Source organism: Onychomys torridus, chromosome 3 (assembly GCF_903995425.1).
Source record: "Onychomys torridus chromosome 3, mOncTor1.1, whole genome shotgun sequence".
NCBI lineage: Eukaryota > Metazoa > Chordata > Mammalia > Rodentia > Cricetidae > Onychomys > Onychomys torridus.
Genome location: NC_050445.1, coordinates 115,871,813 through 115,896,848, shown reverse-complemented (window position 1 = coordinate 115,896,848; position 25,036 = coordinate 115,871,813). Strand labels below are relative to the sequence as shown.

At 36.7% G+C, this 25,036-nt stretch overlaps 1 protein-coding gene and 1 pseudogene across 6 annotated transcripts in view; one reads left to right on the top strand and one right to left on the bottom strand.

The window, feature by feature from the left end:
* Positions 1–25,036, top strand: part of Znf638 (zinc finger protein 638) — a 136,482-nt gene that overhangs the window by 79,441 nt on the left and 32,005 nt on the right. For 4 of the 6 annotated variants that reach the window (XM_036182012.1, XM_036182009.1, XM_036182014.1 and 1 more), the window contains exons 4-14: positions 5,347–5,385; positions 7,107–7,408; positions 9,389–9,663; positions 11,378–11,530; positions 13,141–13,263; positions 17,196–17,254; positions 17,456–17,508; positions 19,167–19,217; positions 23,213–23,281; positions 24,120–24,203; positions 24,798–24,866. In XM_036182012.1, coding sequence (XP_036037905.1) covers positions 5,347–5,385; positions 7,107–7,408; positions 9,389–9,663; positions 11,378–11,530; positions 13,141–13,263; positions 17,196–17,254; positions 17,456–17,508; positions 19,167–19,217; positions 23,213–23,281; positions 24,120–24,203; positions 24,798–24,866 — 1,277 coding nt within the window. The remainder of the gene's footprint in view (positions 1–5,346; positions 5,386–7,106; positions 7,409–9,388; positions 9,664–11,377; positions 11,531–13,140; positions 13,264–17,195; positions 17,255–17,455; positions 17,509–19,166; positions 19,218–23,212; positions 23,282–24,119; positions 24,204–24,797; positions 24,867–25,036) is intronic. The other 2 variants (XM_036182010.1, XM_036182011.1) reach the window with 2 other exon arrangements.
* Positions 1,739–2,660, bottom strand: LOC118579465 (annotated as a pseudogene).

Below are 25,036 nucleotides of genomic sequence, written 5' to 3'. Positions count from 1 at the left end.
TAGGATTACATTCTCTAGCCCCCTTTTCCCAACAACTTGTTCAAAGACTCATTATCTTTGTCTAAACTGGTCTTACTGTGGTTGTGATAGTAAGATACACTACTCTAGTGGCATGTGCACACTACTCCTTCTTTTGAGGGTGAGAGAACCGATACATGGATCATGTAGACATAAGAGTAGAGGCTGGGTTTTACCTCCATAGGAAGTAAATGTAAGAAGGTAATTTATTGCTAGAATTGAATATGCCTTCCTACCACTATAAATAGAGTATCCATCATAATGAGTGATTTATTTGCAGTAATAGTATTTGTGGTAATTTAGCTACATGAAATTTACTAGAACAAATAGCATGTGTGCATTTTATTTTGTTTGTTTTTCCCATGCCTCCTCCCCATGTATATGCCTTTTAAAGTGTTCTGTGTGATAGCTTTCCTCTTGTTCACAGAGGACCTTGATTTTAAACTGTGCTTTTCAAGCTTTCTTCTTTTAATGCTTTTTAAGAAACATTTATTTTATTTATTATGTATTTATTTTACTTATTATATTCTGTCTGCATGTTTGCCACATGTGAGAAGAGGGCATCAGATCTCATTATAAATGGTTGTGAGCCACCATGTGGTTGCTGGGAATTGAACTCAGGACCTCTGGAAGAGCAGTCAATGCTCTTAACCTCAGTGCCATCTTTCCAGCTCCCATAAAAGAACCTTTGTTTGTTTGTTTCTTGTTTTGTTTTTTGAGACAGGGTTTCTCTGTGTAGCCCTAGCTGTTGTCCTGTAGACTAGACCACGCTGGCCTTGAACTCGCAGAGATCTAAGTGCCTCTGCCTCCAGAGTGCTGGGATTAAAGGTGTGTTCCACCATGCCCAGCCCTCTTTTATTGCTTTGTCCCACTCTTTACCTTATTCAGGTTCTATCCTCTTGAGTAATATTTTTCATGATTTCTTCTCCACCACAAAAAGTTACCAAGTTAAATAAATTGACATCTTCATTCTTCGTTTTCCTAAGCTACATTGTGTTCCATTGTGTGTATATGCTGTATGTAGTTTGTATTGATAAATATTTAGTGTCTTTAGTCTTTAAGGTTTAAATTTTCTTCCTCTTTGTCTTTAGTTTCTCTGGATTATATAGCACAGGAGTAGCTGGTCAACCTGAGAAAAAAAAGATATATTGTACTAGGATTTTAGTATTAAACACTGCTATAATGTACTATATATTGCAATACTGAATGCTTTAAAATATATGCTTGACTTAATCTTAAAATCATCCAGGATACATAAACATGATTATTTCTGATTTCATCCATGAGGAAATGGAGACACAGGGATACAATTTCCCTACTATTACACAAAGAATAATGAATACAATTAGTTCATCTTGCTTGTGGCCCTTTGCTCTTTTATTCTTCTTATTTTAATATGAAAAAATTTCTAACCACAGAAAAGTTGATGGGAGATATTATATTAGTTTTTTTATATTCACCAGTTGTTAACATTTAGTCTATTTTATTTAACATTTGTTTCCTAAGAATGAGGAAGATTTTCCATAGCCACAACACACCACATTTAAATGATTGACAATAAGTCCATAAAACCTTCTTTTATCCAAGCCCAGTGTCACCTCCTCCAACAAGGCCACTTCTTCCCCAACAGTCACATTTCCCATTCTTCCCAAACAGTTCTTCTAACATTTTAATGTTTTCCAAGCATTCAGACACATGAGCTGATGTGGTCTATTCTCATTCAAACCACCACACAGGGCTTCTTGGAAGCCATATAGGCTATGAAGTCTACCACCCTGTTGCCATAGCCACATTCATTGTCATACCAGGAAATGAGCTTGACACAGGTACTAAGAGCAATGCCAGCAATGCCAACATCAAAGTTGGAGGAGTGGGCATTGCTGCTGAAGTTGTAGTAGACAACCTGGTCCTCAGTATAGCCCATGATGCCCTTTAGTGGGCCCTTCAATGCCTGCTTTACCATCTTTATGTTATCATACTGGCAGCTTTCTCCAGGTGACATGTCAGATCCATCAGGAACACATTGGGGATAAGAACTTAAAAGGCTATGCCAGTGAACTTTCTGTTCAGCTCTGGTTATGACCTTGCCACAGCCTTGGCAATGCCAATGGATATAGGGATGATGTTCTGGCCATCATGCCACAGCTTCCCAGAGGGACCATCCACAGTCTTCTGGGTAGCAGCGATGGCATAAACTGTGATCACAAGTCCCTGAACAGTGCCAACATGATCTAGGGGCTAAGCAGTTGGTGGGGTAGGAGGCATTGCTTATGTCTTGGGTGAGTTGTCATACAAGTCATATAAGTAGTTCATGTCCATCACAAACATGGCATCAACTAAAGGGGCAGAGATGGTCACCCTTTTGATTCTAACCTGCAAGTGGACCTTCTCTATAGATACCAGTACTCTATAACATACTTGGTACTAGCATCACCCCTTGTGATGTTGATGGGATCTCACTTCTAGAAAGTGGAGGTGGCCTTCCCATTGATGACAAGTTTCCCAGTCTCAGCCTTGACTGTGCTATGAAACTTGTAGTGGGTAGAGTCATCCTGGAATGTGTAGAGCATGTAGTTGAGGTCAATGAAGGGTGGGTCATTGATGGCAACAATATCAACTTTGTCAAATTTTAAGGTAGCCCTGGTGACCCGTCATCCAGTACAGCTAAATGTTCCCTCTTGACTCTGCCATCGTGTCTTAGGGACGAGGCTGTCCCTGTATGAGAAGATTCAACTGTCTCTGGAATGGGGAGAGGAACAAAGAGTCTGTTTTGTACCTTTTATCTTGCTGCTGAGATTGAAATTTGAATGTTAGTAATTTAATATAATCAATATGTCTAATTACTAATAGGTTATAGATTGGTAAGTTCGAGGATGAAGATGCAGTATTTTTTAGCCTTCTTTGATACTCCTGTTCCCACTACCTCTTTTTCTCTCTGATTCTTTATTCTTACATTGTTTTTTCTTTTTCTGTTTAAATGTTAGCAAGCATAAGATTCTATTTTCAGACTCCATGTTTATACATCTACCCTGTGTTACTTTCACTCATAAGATTATAGCTGTGGCTTTTTTATGTTTAATTTCTAAATACCTCAGTCTTTATGTTTCCCCATAATTGCAGATATTCATTTATAAATGTTCTTGAAACATTCCCGTATTATGCTTGCTTTAGAAATGTTCATGAAGGGCCAGCAAGGTGGTTTTGTTGGCAGTGGTGCTTGCCATGCAAGCCTGATTACCTGAACTCAGTCCCTGGAGAATAAGTAAAGGTGGAAAGGTACAAACAGAACTACTTCACAAATTGTTCTCTCACCTCCATATGTGTGCCATAGCAAACACAGCTGCACACATACTCATACAATAATAATTAATTTTCTAATTGAAGAAATAAATGTTCATGAACTCTCATTGCTTATTTTTTGTGCAAGCTTATAACCTGATTTCAGGGGCCTCCCTAGTTTTTTTCTTTCTCTAATACAGTGGTTCCCAATCTGTGGGCCACAATTCCTTTGGAGCTCGAATGACCCTTTCACAGGGGTCACCTAAGATCATTTACAAGTAGCAAAATTACAATTATGAAATAGCAATGAATTTTATGGTTGGAGGTAACTACAACATGAGGAACTGTATTAAAGGTTCTTTTTTTATTAAAAAATTTTTTTTTCCTTTTACATACCAACCCCTGTTCTACCTCCCTCCCCTTCTCTTCCTCCTCCCCCATCCTCATCCCACCCCTATCCCCTCCTCATCAAGGGTAAGGCCTCCCTTGGGTAGTCAACACAGGCTGGCATACTATGTTGAGGCCCAACCCAGCCCCTCCTCCTTGCATCAAGGCTGAGTAAGGCATCTCACCGTATGGAATGGGCTCTAAAAAGCCAGTTTGTGTACCCAGGATAAGCCCTGGTCCCATTGCCAGGGGACCAAGCCACACAACTTTCACCTGCACTCAGAGGGCCTAGTTTGGTCCCATACAGGCTCCCCAGCTGTCAGTCCAGAGTTGATGAGCTCCCACTAGCTTGGGTCAGCTATTTCTGTGTTTTTCCTATCATGATCCTGGACCCCTCTCCCCCCTCCTTGCTCTTAACAGTCCTTTCTCCTTCTCTTCAACTGAACTCCAGGAGCTTGGCCCAGTGCTTGGCTGTGGATCTTTTCATCTGCTTCCATCAGTCACAGGATGTAGGTTCTATGATGACAATTAGGGTAGACACCAATTTGAGCACAGGGGAAGGCTAGTTCAAGTACCCTCTCCACCACTGCTCCGAGTCTTAGCTGGGGACAATCTTGTGAGTTCCTGAGGTTTTCCCTATCTGCAGATTTCTTAGCATTAGGAAGGTTGAGAAACACTGTTTTTTGGTGTGGTTTGTTTGGTATTTTGTTTTTTTTGTTTTTTTTGTTTTTTTTGAGACAGGGTTTCTCTGTGTAGCTTTGCACCTTTCCTGGATCTTGCTTTGTAGACCAGGCTGGCGTTGAACTCACAAAGATCCGCCTGCCTCTACCTCCCAAGTGCTGGGATTAAAGGTGTGTGCCGTCACTGCTGATGCAGCCACCGCCGCCACCACCTGGCGAGAACCACTGTTTTAAAGGAACCATTAAAAGGAACAATCAGAGACAAATCTGAGTTCAAGGCCAGCCTGTTCTGTAGAGCAAGTTCCAGGACAGCCAAGGCTTCACAGAGAAATCCTATCCAAAAAAAAAAAAAAAAAAGGAGGAGGAAAGAGAAATGCCAAGATGAAGATGATCTTGAACAACTCTATTCTTTTTCCATCTCCTAAGTGCTGGGAAACCAGGCATGAACCACCATACCTAGCATCTATCTTCTCTACTTTTTGTTTATCTCTACCTAGACTAGTATTTTATACCTTAAAATCTTTTGTATTTACTCTTTGACTTTTTAAAAAAACGAGGTCTTGGTTAATGTTTTTCTGATGTATTTACTAGCATGATACCTTGATCAGCTAGTGAATTAGGCATAAAAATGTTATTCTCAAAATTTTTTTTTCATTTTTCAACTTAAAAAAAGTTTTTGGGGGCCAAGGTTTTTCTGTGTAGCCCTGGCTGTCCTGGAACTCACTCTGTAGACAGGGCTAGCCTTGAGCTTAATAGAGATCAGCCTGCCTCTGCCTCCCGAGTACTGGGATTAAAGATGTGTGCCACCACCACCTGGCCATATTTCAACTTCTTAAATAATATATATAAACTTAAGTTTGAGCAGTTCTGACACATTTCAGGTAAAGATTGATTATTAATTAAATGATTAATTTTATTAAATGATGTAAAAGATTAGTATTACTTGAACTGTCATTAATAATAGTGTTTATTTTTCAAATAGATACCCTGATTGGAACCCTGAGATTCTCCCATCCAGAAGGTAATATTTTTTAATAGTATTAATTATTACAACTTTATTTCTTTTAAGAAGTAAACAGTAAATTTTTTAAAAGTTATTTTTGGAATTGTCTTGTTTTTATCATGTTTGATTTTGGGTTTTATTGTAGACAGAGTCCTAGCTAGCTTGGAACTCTGTGTATAGACCAGGCTGGTCTTGAACTCAGATCCACCTACCTCCTCCTCTCATATGGTAGGGTTAAAGACATACACAGCACACCCTGCTATTGTGTTTATTTTATTTTATTTTTTGGTTTTTTGAGACAGGGTTTCTCTGTGTAGCTTTGTGCCTTTCCTGGTTCTTGCTCTGTAGACCAGGCAGGCCTCGAACTCACAAAGATCCTCCTGCCTCTGCCTTCCAAGTGCTGGGATTAAAGGCGTGTGCCCCGCCCTGTGTTTATTTTTAAACAGGGAAAATGAAAAAATTGATGGGTCTTTTTTATTCCAGCTTAAATGTGCTTTCCTCTATGGACTTTCACTTTCTTTCATCTTAATATTTTGTTCTGTCCTATTGTCATTGTTTGTGGGCGCTTAATTATAAATATATAAATAACTTGAATGCTGAGAATTGTCTTATTTAGTAATTCTGAGTTCCTTTAGGATCTGAACACAGATTTACAGAAGTCAGTGAAATATGTTTGGATTGCATAATATTTCAGGGGAAATTCATTGTAAAACAGTTTATATAAATAATTTCCAGCTGGGTGTTGGTAAGCCACACCTTTAATCCCAGCACTTGGGAGGCAGAGGCAACAGATCTCTGTGAGTTCAAGGTCAGCCTGGTCTACAGAGCTAGTTCCAGGATAGCCAGGGCTATATGAAGAAACTCTGCCTTGAAAAACAAATTCCTAGTTTCTTCATATAACTTAAAATATTTGCAAAATAACTGATACAGAGAAAAAACTAGGAAGTAGATAAAATTATTCTAAGGTAAACTAGAAAGAAGAGAGTTTTAAGCACATTGAAGGTTAATCATCTGTTCAGATTACTTTTTCTGTACTCATAAAGGTAGATACATTTTTTCATTTATTTACTCTGTGTGTGTGTGTGTGTGTGTGTGTGTGTGTCTGTGTGCACGCTCGCTCATGTTCATATGCATATGTGTATGTGCCATGGTGCTTGTGGATGTCAGAGAACAACTTTCCAGAGTTTGTTTTCTGTAACCTTGTAAGGGCTAAGGATCGAACTCAGGCTGTCTGCTTGCAAAGCACCTCTACCCACTGAGCTGTTTTCTTATCCAGTAGCTTGTTTTATATAAACTACCATTGAGCCAGGCAGGCATGGTGGTTCACACCTATAATCCCAACATTTAGGAGACCGCAATTGAGAATTGCTAAAAGTTCAGAGTTATCCTGGGCTACATACTGAGAGCCCGTCTCTAAAACAAAAGCAGACAAATAAATAAATAAATAAAAGTAAAAAAAATACAATGAAAGGTCTGGGGAAATTGCTCAGTGGTTAAGAACACTTACTGCTCTTGTCAAGGACCATAGTTCAGTTCCTAACACTCATGGGAGGTGGCTCACAATGAATGTATAATTCCAGCTCTAAAGGACCTGGTATCTCCTTGGGCACCTGGACGCAGATGCACACTCGCACACACTCACAAATAATAAGTAATAAAAATAAAGCTACTTCTGTTATTTAATATAGTTTAAATCTATCTTGAATTGCTGAATCTTTTTTCTGTTTTCTACTCTGTAGAAGTGAGAGCAATAGGAAAGAAAATGAAACTCCAAGAAGACGTTCTCATTCTCATTCCCCTAGTCCAAGGCATTCTAGGAGATCAAGTTCAAGTCACAGATTCCGTCGATCTCGAAGTCCAGCTCGTTATACCTATAGACCGAGGAGTCGAAGTCCGAGAATTTGCCATCGTGTCATCTCTAAATACAGATCCAGATCCAGATCCCGTTCTCCTTATAGAAGTCGAAATCTCACTAGAAGAAGCCCAAAGTCCTACCGATCAGTTAGCTCTGAAAGGACATCAAGAAGATCAGTGAGATCAGGTACGATAATAATCCTGATGCCATCACTTGTTTGCAGCTTTGGAAATGAACTGTTGTATTTTATTAAATTTTAAAGTTGCTGTATGAATTGGACTCACACTTGAGAGTTGACAAGATGTATGGAAAGTTTAGTTCATCTGGATCCATTTTAAAAATCAAGGAAGGACCAAATAGGGTGGTGGCCTTTAATCTCAGAGGCAGGTGGATCTCTGTGAGTTCAAGGCCAGCCTGGTCTACAGAGCAAGTTCCAGAACAGCTAGGGATACACAGAGAAACTGTCTCAAAAAACCAAAACCAGAAATAAATAATAAAAACCAAGGACCTAACATAAGCCAGGTGGTACACTCCTGTAATTGGGAGGCTAAGATGAAAGATCGAGATTTCAAAGTTATTCTCAGCTACATATAACAAGTTTGAGGCCAATCTCATATTTTGAATAATTACTTCTAAATTATTTAATAATGGTTTAATGACCTTTCTAAAAGTAGCTCATTTATTAAAATACACACACATACACACATACACATAACCCATAATGAAAATCATTGTTCATGTTAAGGTAGTACCTTGAACATGTCTTCAGTTATATTCAATATATTTTAAGAAATTGAATGGAAATAAATAAGAAGTGTAAGCTCAGTATAATTCAAAACCCTAAGTCTCCCCTGGGGTTCCACAAGGTCTTTTCAGTGTTGTGTGAGGTCTCTTCCTTTTCCAAGAACATATCTGTGTTCTGGTTGATTTTCCTTGTACTTTGAACCAAAATTGTTCATCCATCATACATAATGGGTACAGAAGCAGGGATTTATAAAAAAGCAGGGATAGGTATCTTTCAATTTCAGTATTAACATATTTGGAAAAATGTGGAAAGATACTACTCATCTCATGTATCCTTGTGATAAGTAATTAATTTTCATAAAAATATGTTAATATACAAGTTTATTATTAAATGATTTAGCAGTTTTAAAATTCAAATTTTTAAAATTTATTTATTTATTTATTTTTTATGTTTTGTCATAGCTGAGGACTAAACCCAGGGCCTTGTGCTTGCTAGGCAAGCGCTCTAACACTGAGCTAAATCCCCAACCCCTAATATTTTCTTTTCTTTTTTTTAGTTTTTGGAGACAGGGTTTCTCTGTGTAGCTTTGCACCTTTCCTGGAACTCACTTGGTAGCCCAGGCTGGCCTCGAACTCACAGAGATCCACCTGGCTCTGCCTCCCGAGTGCTTAAAATTCCATTTTAACTTCTGATGTGTTAAATAAAAAGAATATAACAAAAAATAAACTCTGGCTTCCTGAGTTTGTCAAGGGACTCTACAACCAAAACTTTGAGGACTCTTGACATAAGGAAAAGTGACTGAACAAAGACCCTGCTGTGTATAGAGATTAAAGAACAAGCAGTTGAAGACTGACAACTGTGTGTGTGTCCACATGTGTGCATGCATGTGTGTACCTGTGTGCAAGCATGTATATAGTATGTGTGCTCCCTATTAAGTTTAAGAATGGCTCTGAATTCTTACTCATGTTACTTAGTGTCTTGAAATGGTTCTTTAACTTCCTTAAAAAAAAAAAGACATTTATTAGATTGTATGGTTTTATGAACATTGTCTAGTAGCATAATCTCTCATTAAATAAATATTTGCTTAATAAATGCTTGAATAAATAATACACACTTAGAAATAAAATTCAAGGAAATGAGACAGCAGGACTGGGTTGTTGTAAGAATACTACTTGCCTTTTAGTTCGTTTTTTTTGTTTGTTTGTTTGTTTTTGTTTTTTTTCGAGACAGGGTTTCTCTGTGTAGCTTTGCGCCCCTTTTCCTGGAACTCACTTGGTAGCCCTGGCTGGCCTGGAACTCACAGAGATCCGCCTGGCTCTGCCTCCTGAGTGCTGGGATTAAAGGTGTGCGCCACCACCGCCCGGCTGCCTTTTAGTTATTTTTAATTTGTGCATATGTATATATGTATTTTTTTTAACCAGATAGAAAAAAGGCATTAGAAGATGGAGGACAACGTTCTGTACATGGGACAGAAGTTAATAAACAGAAAAGCACTGAAGCAGTTGATAAAGGACTCTTACCAGCCCAAAAGCCTAAACTTTCCAGCGGAACAAAGCCATCAGTGAAATCTGTAAGCTCTATAAAGAGTGACTCAAATTTAGGAGAAAACGCTGCTCACAAGTCTAAGAATCTTGAAGATGACACCTTACCAGAAAGTAAACAGGTGTCTGGTAAAGGTGCTTTTATTCTGCGGAAGGTCAGTAATTCTTTTGTGGATTAGTGCAAGTGTATCTGCATTTGTTACTATGCCAAGCAGAAAATAAAATTGGATCATTGGAGTAATTTCCAATAAATTTCCAATAAATTTGAAATCGATATTTGTTAATTACTTTGATGTTAGATCATTTTTTTTTCTTATGAATAATAAAAAAAAGCCTAATAATTGAGTCTTGTAGTTTAGGAATGCCAAGTATTTGGTGTTTGATATACCCAAAAATGTTGTAGTCAGGGCAGTCAGTAACCTGCTCCTTTAGTGTAGAGAAGTAGGCTGAGGCAGTAGGCTTCTTACATATGCAGTCTCAGAACAAAAGCTTATGCTGTGATGTCTTGGTGAAGCTTTTTGTTAGCTTTGGAAGCTGCGTGGCTGGTGAAATGAATGTAACCAGCACTAATGAGTCTTAATTTTATCAGCTAGAAATATGAGAATTGATAATTTTCTGTCTGTACATTCTGTATAGCAGTGTAATTTGTTTTTTAGTTCTGAATTATTTTAATTATAACCTACTTGTTACTATACTAGATGCTGTTTTATTGTATATTTTGTTGTTATTGTTAAATAACATCTCCTAAACTATTATTAGAATAATTCTAATAGGCCTAATATTTGTATGGTATTGTAATATGTTCTTTTGAAATTGTCCAAATATATTGAAGACTTCAAGAATTATATTCTTTGTTCAAAAAGGTTATATTTTAATGGTTAACCTTAAAACAATATGTAATTACAAAGGTTTGAGATCATTAGGAAGGAATATTGAGTATAGGGAAAATTTTAATTAATCTAATAAGATTTTGTGTCAGAACTTCTGTTGAGAGAATTTTCAAAAAGTTTTCCCTTTTTTAGTTGTTTTTTTTGGTAAATTTGGCATAATAGTATGTGTAGTCAGATATACATACCTATATATGTGTGTGTGTATATATATATCGCATCTTTCCTTTATATTTTGTTTTTTTTGTTTGTTTGTTTGTTTGTTTTGAGACAGAGTTTCATTATGTAGCTCTGACTGTTCTGGAACTCACCATGTAGACCAGGCTGTTCTGGAACTCACAGAGATCTGCCTGCCTCTGCCTCCTGAGTGCTGAGATTAAAAACATGTGCCACTCTGCCTTGTTTCTTATTTCTTTTTTTTTTTTTTTGGAGCAGAAGATTGAACCCAGGGCCTTACACTTGCTAGGCAAGCGCTCTACCACTGGGCTAAATCCCCAACCCCTTCTTATTTCATTTTTAAAAATAAACATCTAACAATAAACACTTTTATTGTGAGTTAACAGATGATGACTTATTTACCTTTCTGGGCTTTGATCTTCCTCAGAAAGAACTTAAGTTCTTTGTTCTCAAGCTCATAGTCATCTGCTCTGCCATGCTGGCCCAATCTTGGCAGTGCAGGCAAGCAGCTTACCTTGCATTATTCTTTTAAAAGACAGTATCTTGCTATAATGCCCAGGTTGGTCTTAAACTTTGATAATCCTCTTACCTCATCCTCCAAAGTGTTGGCATTAGAAGTGTGCAGCACCATACCTGGCATGTATGGGTCCTTAAAAGTACTATTCCCAGCCCTTGAATTACTAGAATTTAGAATGAACAAAGCTGTAATATCTGTAAGAGATCCATAAAGATATTAAGATGAGTAGTAGAGATTATATGTGGAGTTATCTGTACCTTGTGTCTTACATGTTTTCTTTCATTCCAGATTCGGTCTCGCAAAGATCAGTCTTTGACTTCCAATTCAATTCTTCTTGTGTCTGAACTTCCAGAGGATGGCTTTACTGAAGAAGAGATTAAAAAAGCATTTCAGCCATTTGGGAACATTAGTGATGTCCTTCTTGTTCCTTGTAGAAATGAGGTGAGTCATCTAGTCATTTACGAAAGTTCAGGCTGACTTGTTGCTCTTGTGGTGGTGATGTTGGTATATTAGCTGCATTAGCTGCTTGTCCTATGTATGTCATTGTTCAGTTAACATAAATGTTCCACAGTATTTGTATTGACAGAATGGAAAGCTCCCAGGAATGAAGAAGGTTTTAGGGAATAGACATTTTTATACAACAAAGGGCCAGATAATAATTATTTAAGGTTTTATAGGCTGGTCATAGGGTCCCAGGTATTTTGCCATTGTGTTACAGAAGGTAGGTATGGATATGTAAATGAGAAAACACTCTAAAAATTGTAAAAATAAACAGGAATTTGGACTCACAAGTTTTATGAAAAAAATTATTTCCTCTATACAGTTAGTATTGTTTACATGCATGCTATACTCCTAACAAAGTTTGTGAATTCCAACTCTAGACTAAGAGTAAAATAAACTATTATGAGTTAAGGAAAAGGGAAAACATGGTAATTGCTTTTAAGCAAAAGGCTTTAAAAAATTTGGGGCTTAGGGTTGGGATTTAGCTCAGTAGTAGTGTTTGCTAGGCTCTGGGTTTTGGTCCTCAGCTAAAAATGTCCCACCTTTGCTCATGCATGTAACTTTAATTAAATGCCATGGACCACAAACAAAGAAATGAAGATAAGAAAAAGACTTGGTAGGAAGAAGGGGTTTGGTGAAGGGAGGGCATAAGAAAAGATCCTGGTGATTATGTCAGATGTGATACCTTGAGATCAAAACCATGTCTCATTTCCCTAGATAAAACTTTCACCAACCCATAATATTTCATAGAGATTTTATAGTAACTAAAAGCTTGTAATTTATTCCACATTTCTTTCATTTTTAAAAATAGATCTTTATGTGTATGGGTGTTTTGTTTACATGTAGTCTGTACACCACATGTTTGCATGGTACCTGCAGCAGGTGCTGGAATTTGAGCCCAGGTCCTCTGGAAAAGCATCCAGTACTCTTAACTGCTGAGCCATCTCTCCAGCCCCATTCCTCATTTCTTATCACTTAGGATTATTTGCTCACTATGGGTCAATCTTAAGTAAAAATAACTAACGTTTCTTTGATAGTTCCCAACCTCAGTGGGAAAAAAAAATGTTTATTTTCAAAAATTTGTTAAAAATCAAACTTAAAGCAAGCTAGGCTAGATCTTGGCCACCCTCCTATTGTTCAGTTAGCCATTCTTTCCCATTTCTTCCTATTCTAGGAACCTGCATCCCTTATCTTGTCAATAGTATGGAAGTTATGTAAAGTTAGATGTGTATTATGTGTGAAACATCCTTAAGATCAAATTACAGGTTAGCAAAACAAAAAAAAGCACCAGTTCTTGAGACAGAGATAACCTTATAGGTTTATATTCCACAGAGAAGCATTAAGTCCATTTTAAAATGCAGATCCGTAAGCTAGGTGAGGTGGCATATGGGAGGTGGGGACAGGAGGGTCAAAATTTGAAGGGCAGACTTGGCTATATAGCATTTCAAGACCAGCCTGGATGAGACCCTATCTTAAACATTTTTTAATATAAATAAAATGGATCTTTTAAACATAGATTTTTTTTTCATACACGAGAAATTTTATTTTAGGCTTACTTGGAGATGGAGTTTAGAAAAGCAGTTACTGCAATCATGAAGCACATTGAAACAACGCCTATTGAAATAAAAGGAAAAAGTGTGAAAGTATGTGTTCCAGGAAAGAAAAAAATACAGGTAAATGTTTTGTGGAACATGTGTAGAAAATATATAAATCTTAGTCCAAAAGATTAAAAACTTCTTTTTATCTCTATGCATATGTACCACCACAACTAGTATAATATTAAGTGATGAGCAACAGACTAAGGCAATATAGTACCAGATTAACAAACCTGAAACTGCTAGGTTGCAAAGTAGAAATAATATTGACAGCATTGTAGAAGTCTCCATGACTGGTTTGTTTCAATTCTTAAACCTTCTCTTCTGCCTATAGGTAATTCTTGATTTCTAAAACCATAATTATGCTTACAAGTTTTGAACTTTACATCAATAAAATCTGTTCTGTTCTCTGGAATCCTTTGTTTCTTTAGAAATATTAGTGTTTGAGTTCAGTTTTCCTAGACTAGTTTCTGTGCTTCAAATGTTTACAGATAATATCTATAGAATTATTTAAAAATTTCCAGTAAGTATTGCTTTGGTTATATATGTTTTTGTAATTTAGCTTTTTATTTGCCATAGAAAGCCTTCTTTCAAGATTCATTAGCACATATTCTTCAGTTAGTAGTAATCTAACCTTAAAAGTAATTGAGGCTTTCCTCATTCTTTGACTTCTGTGTTATGTTGTGTGATTATGAATATCTTGCCAGTTCCTTTAGATAGATATTTAATTATTCCCCTTTTTTTTTCATTTCCAAAAGCAAGTCTTTAGTTAATTCCTTATGACTTTTTTATTGTTGTTGTTGTTTTTTGTTCTTGTTTTTGTTTTTTGAGACAGGGTTTCTCTGTAGCTTTGGAGCCTTTCCTGGACTAGCTCTGTAGACCAGGCTAGCCTTGAACTCACAGAGATCCACCTGCCTCTGCCTCCCGAGTGCTAGGATTACAGGCATGCGCCACCACCACCACCACCGGGCTCTTTACAACTTTTATAGGCCATCCTTTTCTATTTATGATTGTACATGCCCAAACAGTTGTTTGGGTGAAGGATGTAGGTATTAATGCATCACCTGTCACTGCAGTCATTTACACCCTTGTGATTTTTGAGAACTTGTATACTTGTGGCACCATCTTAATCTCTTCAGTTAAAAAAAATCTAGTAAGACATGCTGTTTTATTTTAAAAATATTAGCTATCTAAGTTAACTCCTCTATTGAATTTCCTGTATCTTTTTCCATTTTTCAATTAATATTTTTGTTGATTTTTTGGAGAAGAGAGTGTCACTATATAGAGCCCAGGTTGACCTCAAATTCCTGTCCCTATGCTTCAGCTTCCCTGGTGCTGTTAGAAGCATGAGCCGCCACATGTAGCTTTCTATGGTGAGGTGCCGTATGGGTGCTGGTCATTGAACCTAAGTCCTCTAAAAAGCAGCCAGTACTCTTAACCACTAAGTCATCTGTCCAGCCCCAAATTTTATACTGTAAATTTAAATTTTATTTATTTTTGTGTGTGGCTGATGTGCCTTATAAATGGTACATATACGGTTTTTCACTCTGGAATCTGGGGATCAAACTCAAGTTGTCAGTTTTGTTCAACAAACTTTTACCCAATAAACAATCTTGTTGACCCAAAGTAGTTGGGATATGTAATATAAACTCTTAAGAATCCATTATCTGTGTCCCTTTATTTTGGATTTCATTTTCTGTAGTTTCAGTTACTCAGGGTCAACTGTAGTATAAAAGTATTAAGTGAGAAATTCTGAAATAGATATTCCATGTGTTTTAAGTTCAGTATTGGGAAGTCCACAACTGTCTGGCTTTATCCTGGTAAGATGTGAAGAACCCCTCTATTTAGCATATGCATGATGTATATACTGTCGGCCCTTCAATTACTCAGTAGTGGTCTCTGTTTTTATAATGACTGTTGAGAACTCATGGTGCTTTTGTTTTTTTAGATTATAATATAATACAATTATGTAATTTCTCCCTTCCCTTTCCTTCATCCAAACCCTCCCATATAGCACACCTTGCTCTCTCAAATTCATGGCCACTTTTTTCATTCATTGCAGTTACATACAGATATACATACACACATATACATATATATACACATTTATATACGTGTGATACACACATACACAAACATATTCCTAAATATAATATGCTCAGTCTTTATATATACTGTTACTCATATGTTTCAGGACTGACCATTTGATTGAATAACCAATTGGTGTACTCTTTCCAGAGAAGGCTGTTTCTTCTACTCTCAGCATTCCTTGGTTGCCTGTAGTTCTCTGTGGTTAAGGCCTCATGAGTTTTCTTCTGTCCACTTGAACTTATCTATTGGTGTCACCCATATTTAGGCAGTCACTTTTATGATACTGTATGGGTGTAGCTTCTGACAATACTAGGAGATTTCACAGCAAATTCCTTGTTCTTCCGACTCTAAAATTTTTCCTTATATTTCCTCTTCTGAAATGTTCTCTGAGCCTTAGGTGAGAATGTTTTGTAGATGTATCCATTGAGACTGGGCTTCATAACTGCATTTTAATTGTTGGTTCTGGTTTTCTGTAATGATCTTGTCTGTTGCAAAAAAGTTTCCTTCATGAGGAGTGATGGCTATACTTCCCTGTGGGTATAAGGACAAATGTTTAGATTGTTGTTAGGGATATGTGGGTGTAGAACAGTGGTCTTCACTAACAGTAGTTGGCTTCGTTTCCAGTACTAGGCATGGTTTCCACCTTGTTGAGTGGGATCTTAAATCCTGTTAGAGAGCTGATGTGTAGTTGGAGAGCTTCTCTCCAGGTGCCATCAAGCCCCCGCGGTACCACAACCCATGTATAAAATAATCACTCAGATGCTTACATTACGTATAACCTGTATGGCCGTGGAAGGCTTCTTGTTATCTATTTCTTCTATCTTAAATTAACCCATTTCTATTCATCTATACTCTGTCACGTGGCTCGTGGCTTACCAGTACCTTACATTTCACTTGTCATGGCAGCGGCTGGCAGTATCTCCCTGCCTGGCTACTGGCCAATCAGAATTTTATTTATACAGAGCGATATCCACAGCACTGATGGTTGCCACCAAGGTCTGCATTGGAACTATTGTACCCTTAGGGTTATTGTGCCAGGCTGTTCATTGTTGTAGTTCATAAGCATAATAGCTGGGTGGGTAGGACTGGTTGCTTCCCTCCTTTGGAAGCTAGTATGGCACCATCTGGTACTTTTTGAGATAGGATTTTATTATGTAGCTCTGGTGAGGTCCTATGTAGACCAGGCTGCCCTCCAACTCACTGAGATTGGCCTGCCTCTGCCCCTCTGTGACTCCACACCTCTGCCCCCTGAGCACTGGGATTAAAGGCATACACTACCCTCCCAAATGTTCATGGTACTTTTATTCTAGTAATTCTTTATTCAGGTATGGCCTTAGTGTGTGTGTTGACAGTCTGTATATGCCAAAGAAGCCATGAAATACAGTATGATGTTTTGCGAGACCACATCATATAATTTTAATTGCAGTAAATTATGTTCTATTACCACCATTAATCTTTTATTCTACTTAATATGCATTCAGATATATATAGTGAAAAATTTGTATATAGTTTTATACTGTGCATAGTTTCATCTACTAGAGTTCTTGGAGTGCATTCCACATAAAAAGGTGAGACTACAGGACTGATTTTTTTTTTCCTTGAGTTTGATGAAAAATTTTAAGAGTAGGAACAGTAAATTCAGTCTCATTTTATGGTGTTGAAAGAATATGGGTATATAGAAAGGGAGGACAGAATCAGAGACCCTTCTGAAGAAGCTGTTGTAATTACCAAAACATGATCACAAAATTAAGGGAAATTTAAGTAGAAAAGGGTATTGAGCATTTATTTATACTTCAGAGTAGGAAGATATTTGAATGTTTTCATTGTTGAACTCTGTACATTTTTCTGTATTGTATAAACTGCCTTTTTTAGTTGGGGGGGAAGCTAATTTTTTGTTCTGAATAGTATTTCCTTCTTAGAACAAAGAAATGAAGAAGAAACCTTCAGATACCAAGAAGTCAGTTGCATCTGCTTTAAAGTAAGTGAATCTGTATTTTCATATAAAAAAAATTTAATGTGTATTTGTGTTAAGAAATTTTAATTTTTAAGACTACATTTTTAACCACCATGATTATAAAATTGTACATGAATTTAAATTTTCTTAAACACTCCAGTTTTAGAAATGTATAGAACTTAGAACTATTTTTCAGTGGTTCTGATTTTTTTTCTTTTAAAATAGAAAAGAGACAGATGCTTCAAAAACCATTAAAACTGTGACTTCAGCCTCTTTTGGTAAGTTGTAAACTCGTGTGTATGTGTGTGTGTGTGTGTGTGTGTGTGTGTGTGTGTGTGTGTGAGAGAGAGAGAGAGACAGACAGACAGACAGACAGACAGACAGACAGACATCCTCCTCATGGTCCTTGCTTTTCACATGTTTTGAGGCAGAATCTCTTGTTGCTCGCTATTTATGTATTCCAGTTTAGCTGACCCTTGAGCTTCTAAGAATTCTCCTGTGTCTTACAGCTTGCCTGAGGCATGCTAGGATAACAGTCTTCGTGTTTATAAGGCAAACACTTATCCACTAAGCCCGCCCATCCCCCCACCTCCCCAGACCAAGTTAACTTTTCAAGCTCATTCAAATGAATGTATTTTGTCAATTTACTTGAAACCTCTTGTAAAATGGTGTTAGGAAAACATTATTTTTTGAGCCTTTAATAGAGAAGACCCAAATACTGTTCCTTTTGGTTTAGTTTGTTTGTTTATGTTTTGTTTTAATGAGACAGGATCTCTCTACATAGCCTAGGCTGACCTCAAACTTACAGAGGTCTTCCTGCCTCTGACTTCCTAGTGCTGAGATTAAAGGTGTATGCCACCACACCTGACTTACCAGGAGACTTTTAAATGTGAAAATTTATGTATCTGTTTATAATTAAAGAAAAAATGAATCAGACTCATTCTCATGCTGAAAGATACTATCTCTTGCTACCAGGATAGGCTGGTGACTTTGTTAGTGTGGAAATAGAGCCCACCCAACTCTCAATCAATATTAATGGAACTATTTGTATAGCCTTTGAAGGAAACTTTAATATTATTAAATTTTATTAAATGAAAGAAGGGAGAAAAATTGAGTTGTGTGAATACATATGCATATGCTTATGGCTTTTCTGCAAACCTCAGGTCTCATCCCTAGAAATGATGTTCTCTTCCTTTTAGGCAGTGTCACTTTTTACTCTGAGCTCACCAGTTAACCTAATTCCCAGTGATTCTTCTGTCTTTGCCTTCCCAGGGCTGGAATTAATACTCAGAATTTAATATCATTTTTGGGAATCTTAAGTCAGGTCCTCATTGTTTACAAAGCAAGTACATTACCAACTTGTAGCTAGAGTTTTCTCAGTCTTGCTTGGCCCACGGTCAGGACAAATCTTTCACCTGCCAGGCTGGCAGCTGCTCAAACCCAACCAAGTAACACAGAGACTTATATTTCTTATAAACTGTATGGCCATGGCGGCTTCTTGCTAACTGTTCTTATATCATAAATCAACCCATTTCAATTAATCTATAGGTTGCCACCTGGCTTGTGACTTACCGGTATCTTAACATCTTCTCATGGAGGTGGCTGGCAGTGTCTCTCTGCCTCAGCCTTCCACTTCCCAGAATTCTCTTCTCTGCTTGTCCCGCTTATACTTCCTGCCTGGCTACTGGCCAATCAGTATTTTATTTATTAACCAATCAGAGCAACACATACAGAACATCCCATAGCACCAACTGAATCCCCAACACTGAAAGTGTGCATTTTGACTTATCTAAGGATTTTTCTAAGTAATACCTCCTAGGACAGAAGGGATTGGAGGTTGCAATGCCCTTTGAAAATTATTCCAATGTTAGCTCTTACCTAAATTTGAATATTGTTTGTAATGTGTTATTGAAATACATTTTTCTCATTATTTTAGCCAAAACTGGACGAATAAAGCCATCTACATTCAAAGTGAACAGATTTACAGGTATGCTATTTTTATATTGCCCATTTGTTTCTTGTAGTGCTGATGATTAAATGCACAATTTTGTGAGTTCTTTGACAAGTGCTCTATGAGGTACACTGTTTAGAAGTATATTTTATTAGGATTCTAGTTACTAATTAAATTGCTGAAGAATTACTTGGCTTGTATTTCATGTGATAAAGTATGTATTAAATATATGTGTTAATCTTTGAGATTATAGTCATTTAGTAGTTTTCAAAATGATATTTAATACCTAGTACTCTAATATTATCAAAAAATAATAATTTAACTGAAGGAGTATTTCTGAGAATGAATATCATGGCTGTTTCCCTCCTCTTTCATTGAAGACTTACTGTCTTTAATGTAGTAGTCCATATAGATGCACATGTAGATTTTTATAAGCTATAGTAGTGTTTTGTATTTGTTGTTCAAAACAGCATCCCATGTATCCCAAATGGGCCCTGAACTTGCCATGTGGCCAAGGCTGGCCTTAAATCCTGAAACTTCTGCCTCAACCTCCTTAGTGCTAGAATAAGATGTGTACTACCATGCCTGGCTCACTGTAGTGGTTTTTTAAATAATGATTAAGAATTTTTTTCACTTTACCCTGGTGTATGCCCATCTTTTCCTTTCCCTCCTGTTTCTGCTAAATATAGGTTATGACAAGAGATCTTCAGGGTAGAGAGTAGTACATTAAATTATCTTCTCTGTGTTAAAAAGGTAAATACCATTGTAATTGACAGATTTGGAATTTTCATGTAGTATTCTGAGGCTGTCTTCTAAGATAGTCATACATCTTTAGGAAACTGTAATTTTATTTATTTAACAAACAGTTTGATTAAAGTTTATGTGAGTTACAAATGGAGATTGTTGGGCTGGGAACTAAAGCAACTAGCCATACCTTACTTTATTCTTCCCTTAAATTTCTAGCATCCTCATATACGTGGTAAATATGAACTGTTTTTGGTTTTTCGAGACAGAGTCTCTCTGTGTAGCTTTGTGCCTTTTCTGGAACTCACTCGGTAGACCATGCTGGCCTCGAACTCACAGAGATCCACCTGGCTCTGCCTCCCTAGTGCTGGGATTAAAGGCATGTGCCACCACTACCCGGCTAAATGGTTTATGATAATAACAGAGTTATTATAAGAAATCTCTTAACTGTCAGTTTATTTCAGAATAGCAAACTTGTGCATTACTAAGAATTGACTAGTTAAGAGCCAGATTCTAAGGATTGGTGCAGTAGTTACCTATTATGGACAGGGATACATTCATATATTCCAAGACATACAGTAAATGTCTGAAATTGCAGATAATACTGAATCCTTTATATATTCATATATATATGTATATATTCATACATGTATAATCATATACATGTACCTACAATTAAGATTTTGAGACAGCGTCTTACTGTATATCCTTGGATGGCTTGGCCTCAAACTCAAGAGATCAGCCTGTCTCTAGCCTTTTGAGTGCAGGGATTAAAGAGTGGTTGTGATAAAGTTTAATTTAAAATTAGCCACAGTAAATTATATGAAGTAGTCTCTCATACTCCTGATTTGTTTGTTTGTTTGTTTGTTTGTTTGTTTTTTGTTTTTGTTTTGTTTTCCGACACAGGGTTTCTCTGTGTAGCTTTGGAGCCTGTCCTTGAAACTCTCTCTGTAGACCCAGCCTAGCCTTGAATTTACAGAGATCCGCCTGCCTCTGCCTCCTGAGTGCTGGGATTGAAGGTGTTTGCTACCACCGCCCAGCATTGGCTTTTGTTTTTGTTTTAAAGAGAGCAGTTTATGCCTTCTTACATGGATGTATGAGTTATGAGGATCACTGAGACTTCAAAGGTGTCACAGAAATGGCTAATGTAGCATGCATGGTCTGCATATGCTAGACTGTCTGAAGCTGAACAGCTCGGGAGTCCATTCCATTTCTTAGAGTGATCCCCAATTGAACATTAAGAAAGTGCATTTTTTCTTAAATTTTTTATTTAATACTAGCTTGTTGAACAGTTGGCAGTTCATTGTGAGTAATTAAAACTTTGGATAGCAAAACTGCAGCTATTAAGAGGGCACTTTGTATTGTTCTTTTGCCTGTCTAGGAGTATAATAGGTGATTATAGATTATGTCTGTTTTTATGGATGTTAATGGCTCTTTTTATATGATTTATTTTTTAAAAAAAAAAAGCTTTACTCTTATAATGTCTCTATTACCAAGTTGTAACAATTACCAACCTTGTGGCAAGGGTGGGGTCATGGTGAAGTACATAGAATTATGTAATGCCCAAGCTTTAACTTGTATAAAACTTTGATCTACAAATAATCTAATTCTGGGCTGTTTTCTCTTTACTTTCTTGCTACCTATAATTTTTATTAAATTTGTTCTTTGATAATTTTATACATGTATAAAATGAATTACATTCACCTTCTCCCCTTTCCCTTTTACCCCTTTTGACGTGTTAGCCTATTCTCTACAAGTCCTGTCCTTTTTGTGATTTTCCAAGACAGGGTTTCTCTGTACATAACTCTGGCTATCCTCTAACTCTCTCTATAGATCAGGCTGGTCTTAAAACTCTGCCTGCCTCTGCCTTCTGAGTACTGGGATCAAAGGCGTGCAGTACCACTGCCTAAGTTCTTTCTTATGTGTTTTCTTTTGTTTTAGTTTGTCCTGTCCTTTGGAGCCTGATGATTGAATCCACCAATAACCATTAGTTCAGCAAGGAGTGATAGGGCCCTTTGAATTCCTCTCTGATTTATGACTAATGATTGACTAGCCCAGTGTTGTACAGGCCCAGTAGAGACAACCTCAGCTGCTGTGGTAGAGTGTTTACAGTGGCCATCTCATGCCCTAAAGACAGCATTTCACAGCCCTTCTCCCTATCTTGTGGCTCTTACATTCTTTGCATATCTTCTCCAATTTTTTATGAGCTTTAGATAGAGTGGTGTTATGAATTTCACTATTGCTTATTCTTATTATCATCTAGTATACCCATGAATCTCTGCATTTACTACCATCCTTTGCAAAGACTAGCTTTTCTGATGAAGGCTGAGAGTAGCATTTGTCTGTTGTAATATTAATATTTAGAAAGTAGTTTGGGGCCATTTTAGCTACACAGTATTTAATTTTCCTGTAGGCCCTAAAACCATCTCAGCCATGAGTTTTTGCCCTGGTTTACAGTACCAAGTGTGAATTCCTCTAGTGGAGAGTGCCTCAGATCAGAGAACAGTTGGTTACTCTCATAATAATCTTGCCACTATTGTACCAGTAGGCACCTCTTGCCTGCCAAAATTATATTATAGTTTGTAGGTGTCATACCTGGTTAAGACTGTTGATACCTTTCCTCTGCACGCGGCATTCATAGTACCTTCTGAGACTGGGGAAGCTAGCCAGGAGGGAGAAACTTTCCAGCTCAGTTCTAGCTTGAGTTTTCTATTCCTTGTAATGAAGATGAGTGGTGAATTCAGCTTTAGCATCTTACCATCTAGTTATGGTGGACAACCAAGAGGAACCAGCAAGAGACTATATTGTTTCACAACTTTTGGACCCTTACCCCACATATGGCACTGGGTTTGTTTTGTTTTTTGTTTTTTGTTTTTTGTTTTTGTTTTTTTAATAATAGATCTACTAGGACATTAAGAGCAGACTTCTGGTGGCCTTCATGTGTTCTTAAATAGATTTCAGTCAAGTGTGATCCAAGGACTCATACATTGAGAGTCTCTACATAATTGCTTTTGAAACCAGTGAACACATGGGGGATTGCTTTGTGTTTCAGCTTCGTACTTGTATTTCAGTTTCTAGTTGATTCATACATACAGAGAGATATTTAACTTAAATCCTACTTTCTAATAATCGATACCTCTCCCCCAAAGAAATTATCATTGCTAGATGTCCCAAAATATGTTTTATGTTTTGAATAAAATGTTATTCTTGTATTGTTTTTAATAAGGTAATTTGGAGATTGATACTATTTAAGTAAAACAGTTTTGACTATAGCTTTTGTGATTTAGGGAAATCAGCGGGTTCTGTAAAATCTGTGGTTACGGTAGCCGCAAAAGGTAAAGCTTTTATCAAAACAGGTAAGACAACTGAGGGAGAGAGGCTTATTAAATTTATTTTACAAATTTAAAGAATACATTATTGAAAGCAAGTTTAGAATTCAATAATTTCTAGTATCTGATAACTTATCTTGAAGCATTTAGTAGTTTTCAGTATTGAAAATTTACAATATAGGATTTTTATTTGTTGCTATTTTGGTCTTTAAGAATATTTGCCATTAAAGATACATTTCTGTATCAATATGTATTTCTGTACCAATATATTATGGCTATAATATATATATATATGTATGTATATGTATACATATATATTACACACACACAAAACTATGTAACTGCATGGTCTAATAGTAGTATACTCATAGGTTGCTCTGTCATTGTCCCTTTAACTGGTTTAATCCTTCCTCTTCTTTCTTGTTACAACTGTCATTTTGCTCCCTTTCACAGCTTAAACAGTGTATCTGATGTTTGTTACTTGAAAACAGATTAATTTCCCTGGTAAAGAAATGAAACACTATTTAACATAAATGATATACATTGAAAATATCATGGCCCTATTAACAGTATCTTTTCTAATAGTTTAATTCCAAGGAAGCTTTGTTGAAATTTCAAAATATATATTTTTAATTCTGTATTTTACATAAGAATTAAACTTGGGACTAATTTAAATGCAACAAAAACATGTCTTGACTTAAATTTGCTTTTAATATTACTTGTAAAAAATTGAAAATAAATAATACATGTAATCAATTGCTATTCAGATTAGGTTGAGCTATTTATTTCTGATATATTAATATAAAATATGCTAAATGAGTAGGCCCGTAATCTTAGAATAATGGTTTAATTCTACTTTTAAAAGCAAAATCTGGAAAGAAGTCTCTAGAAGCTAAAAAGTCTGGGATTATCAAAAACAAAGACTCCAATAAACTCGTGACTGTACCAGGTAACAATGTACTATCGCTCAGTGGTTTATTTATTATTATTTTTTGTTTTGATCCTCTTGATTTATATTTGAGCTATCTTTCTGTAAAATTCCCAAAGGGAAACCTGGGAGATGGCTCAGCTGTTAAATAGTTGTTGGGTATACAAGCATGAAAACCTGTGTTTGGCTCCCACGCAACCCACACAAAAGCCAGGCATAGCATGAACCTGTAATCCCAGTGCTGGTTGTTGGGCAATAGGGGAACAGACAACACAGGCATATCCTGGAGGTCATTAGCCAACCATCCTAGCTGAATGGATGAGCTCTAGTGTCAGTGAGACCCTATCTCAAAAATATAAGGTTTGAAAGCAATGGAGATAGACAGTAGATGTTGATCTCTGGCTTCCATATAGATGACACAAGCACCTACATGCATGCATACACAGAACCACACAGCCTCACAGGAAATACTTTGTTTTCCAAAGAGAGGTTTTAATTAGATCAGCATGAGAGAACCTAAAGTGATTAAAATCTTAGCTGAAATTCTAGTTTAGATTCATTAGTTTGATTGTATTATTGTTTTCTTAGAAAATTAAAGTAGTCTATTTTGTGCAGCAAACTCTGAAATCAAGACTAGTATGGAAGGAAAAGCCACTGGAAAGAGTGCTGAAGAAACTACTTCAGGTAGGCCAGTAGAAATTTCATTTTGTGCTGTACATTTAAAATTGAAAGAAAGTATTTTTAAGAAAAGTTTTTGAGGTTATATTATATGTTTGTATGTGTGTTAATTTTTCTAATACTAGGGTCAAATTAAATATATTAAGATTTAGATTTACACTGTCTATATCATTCTT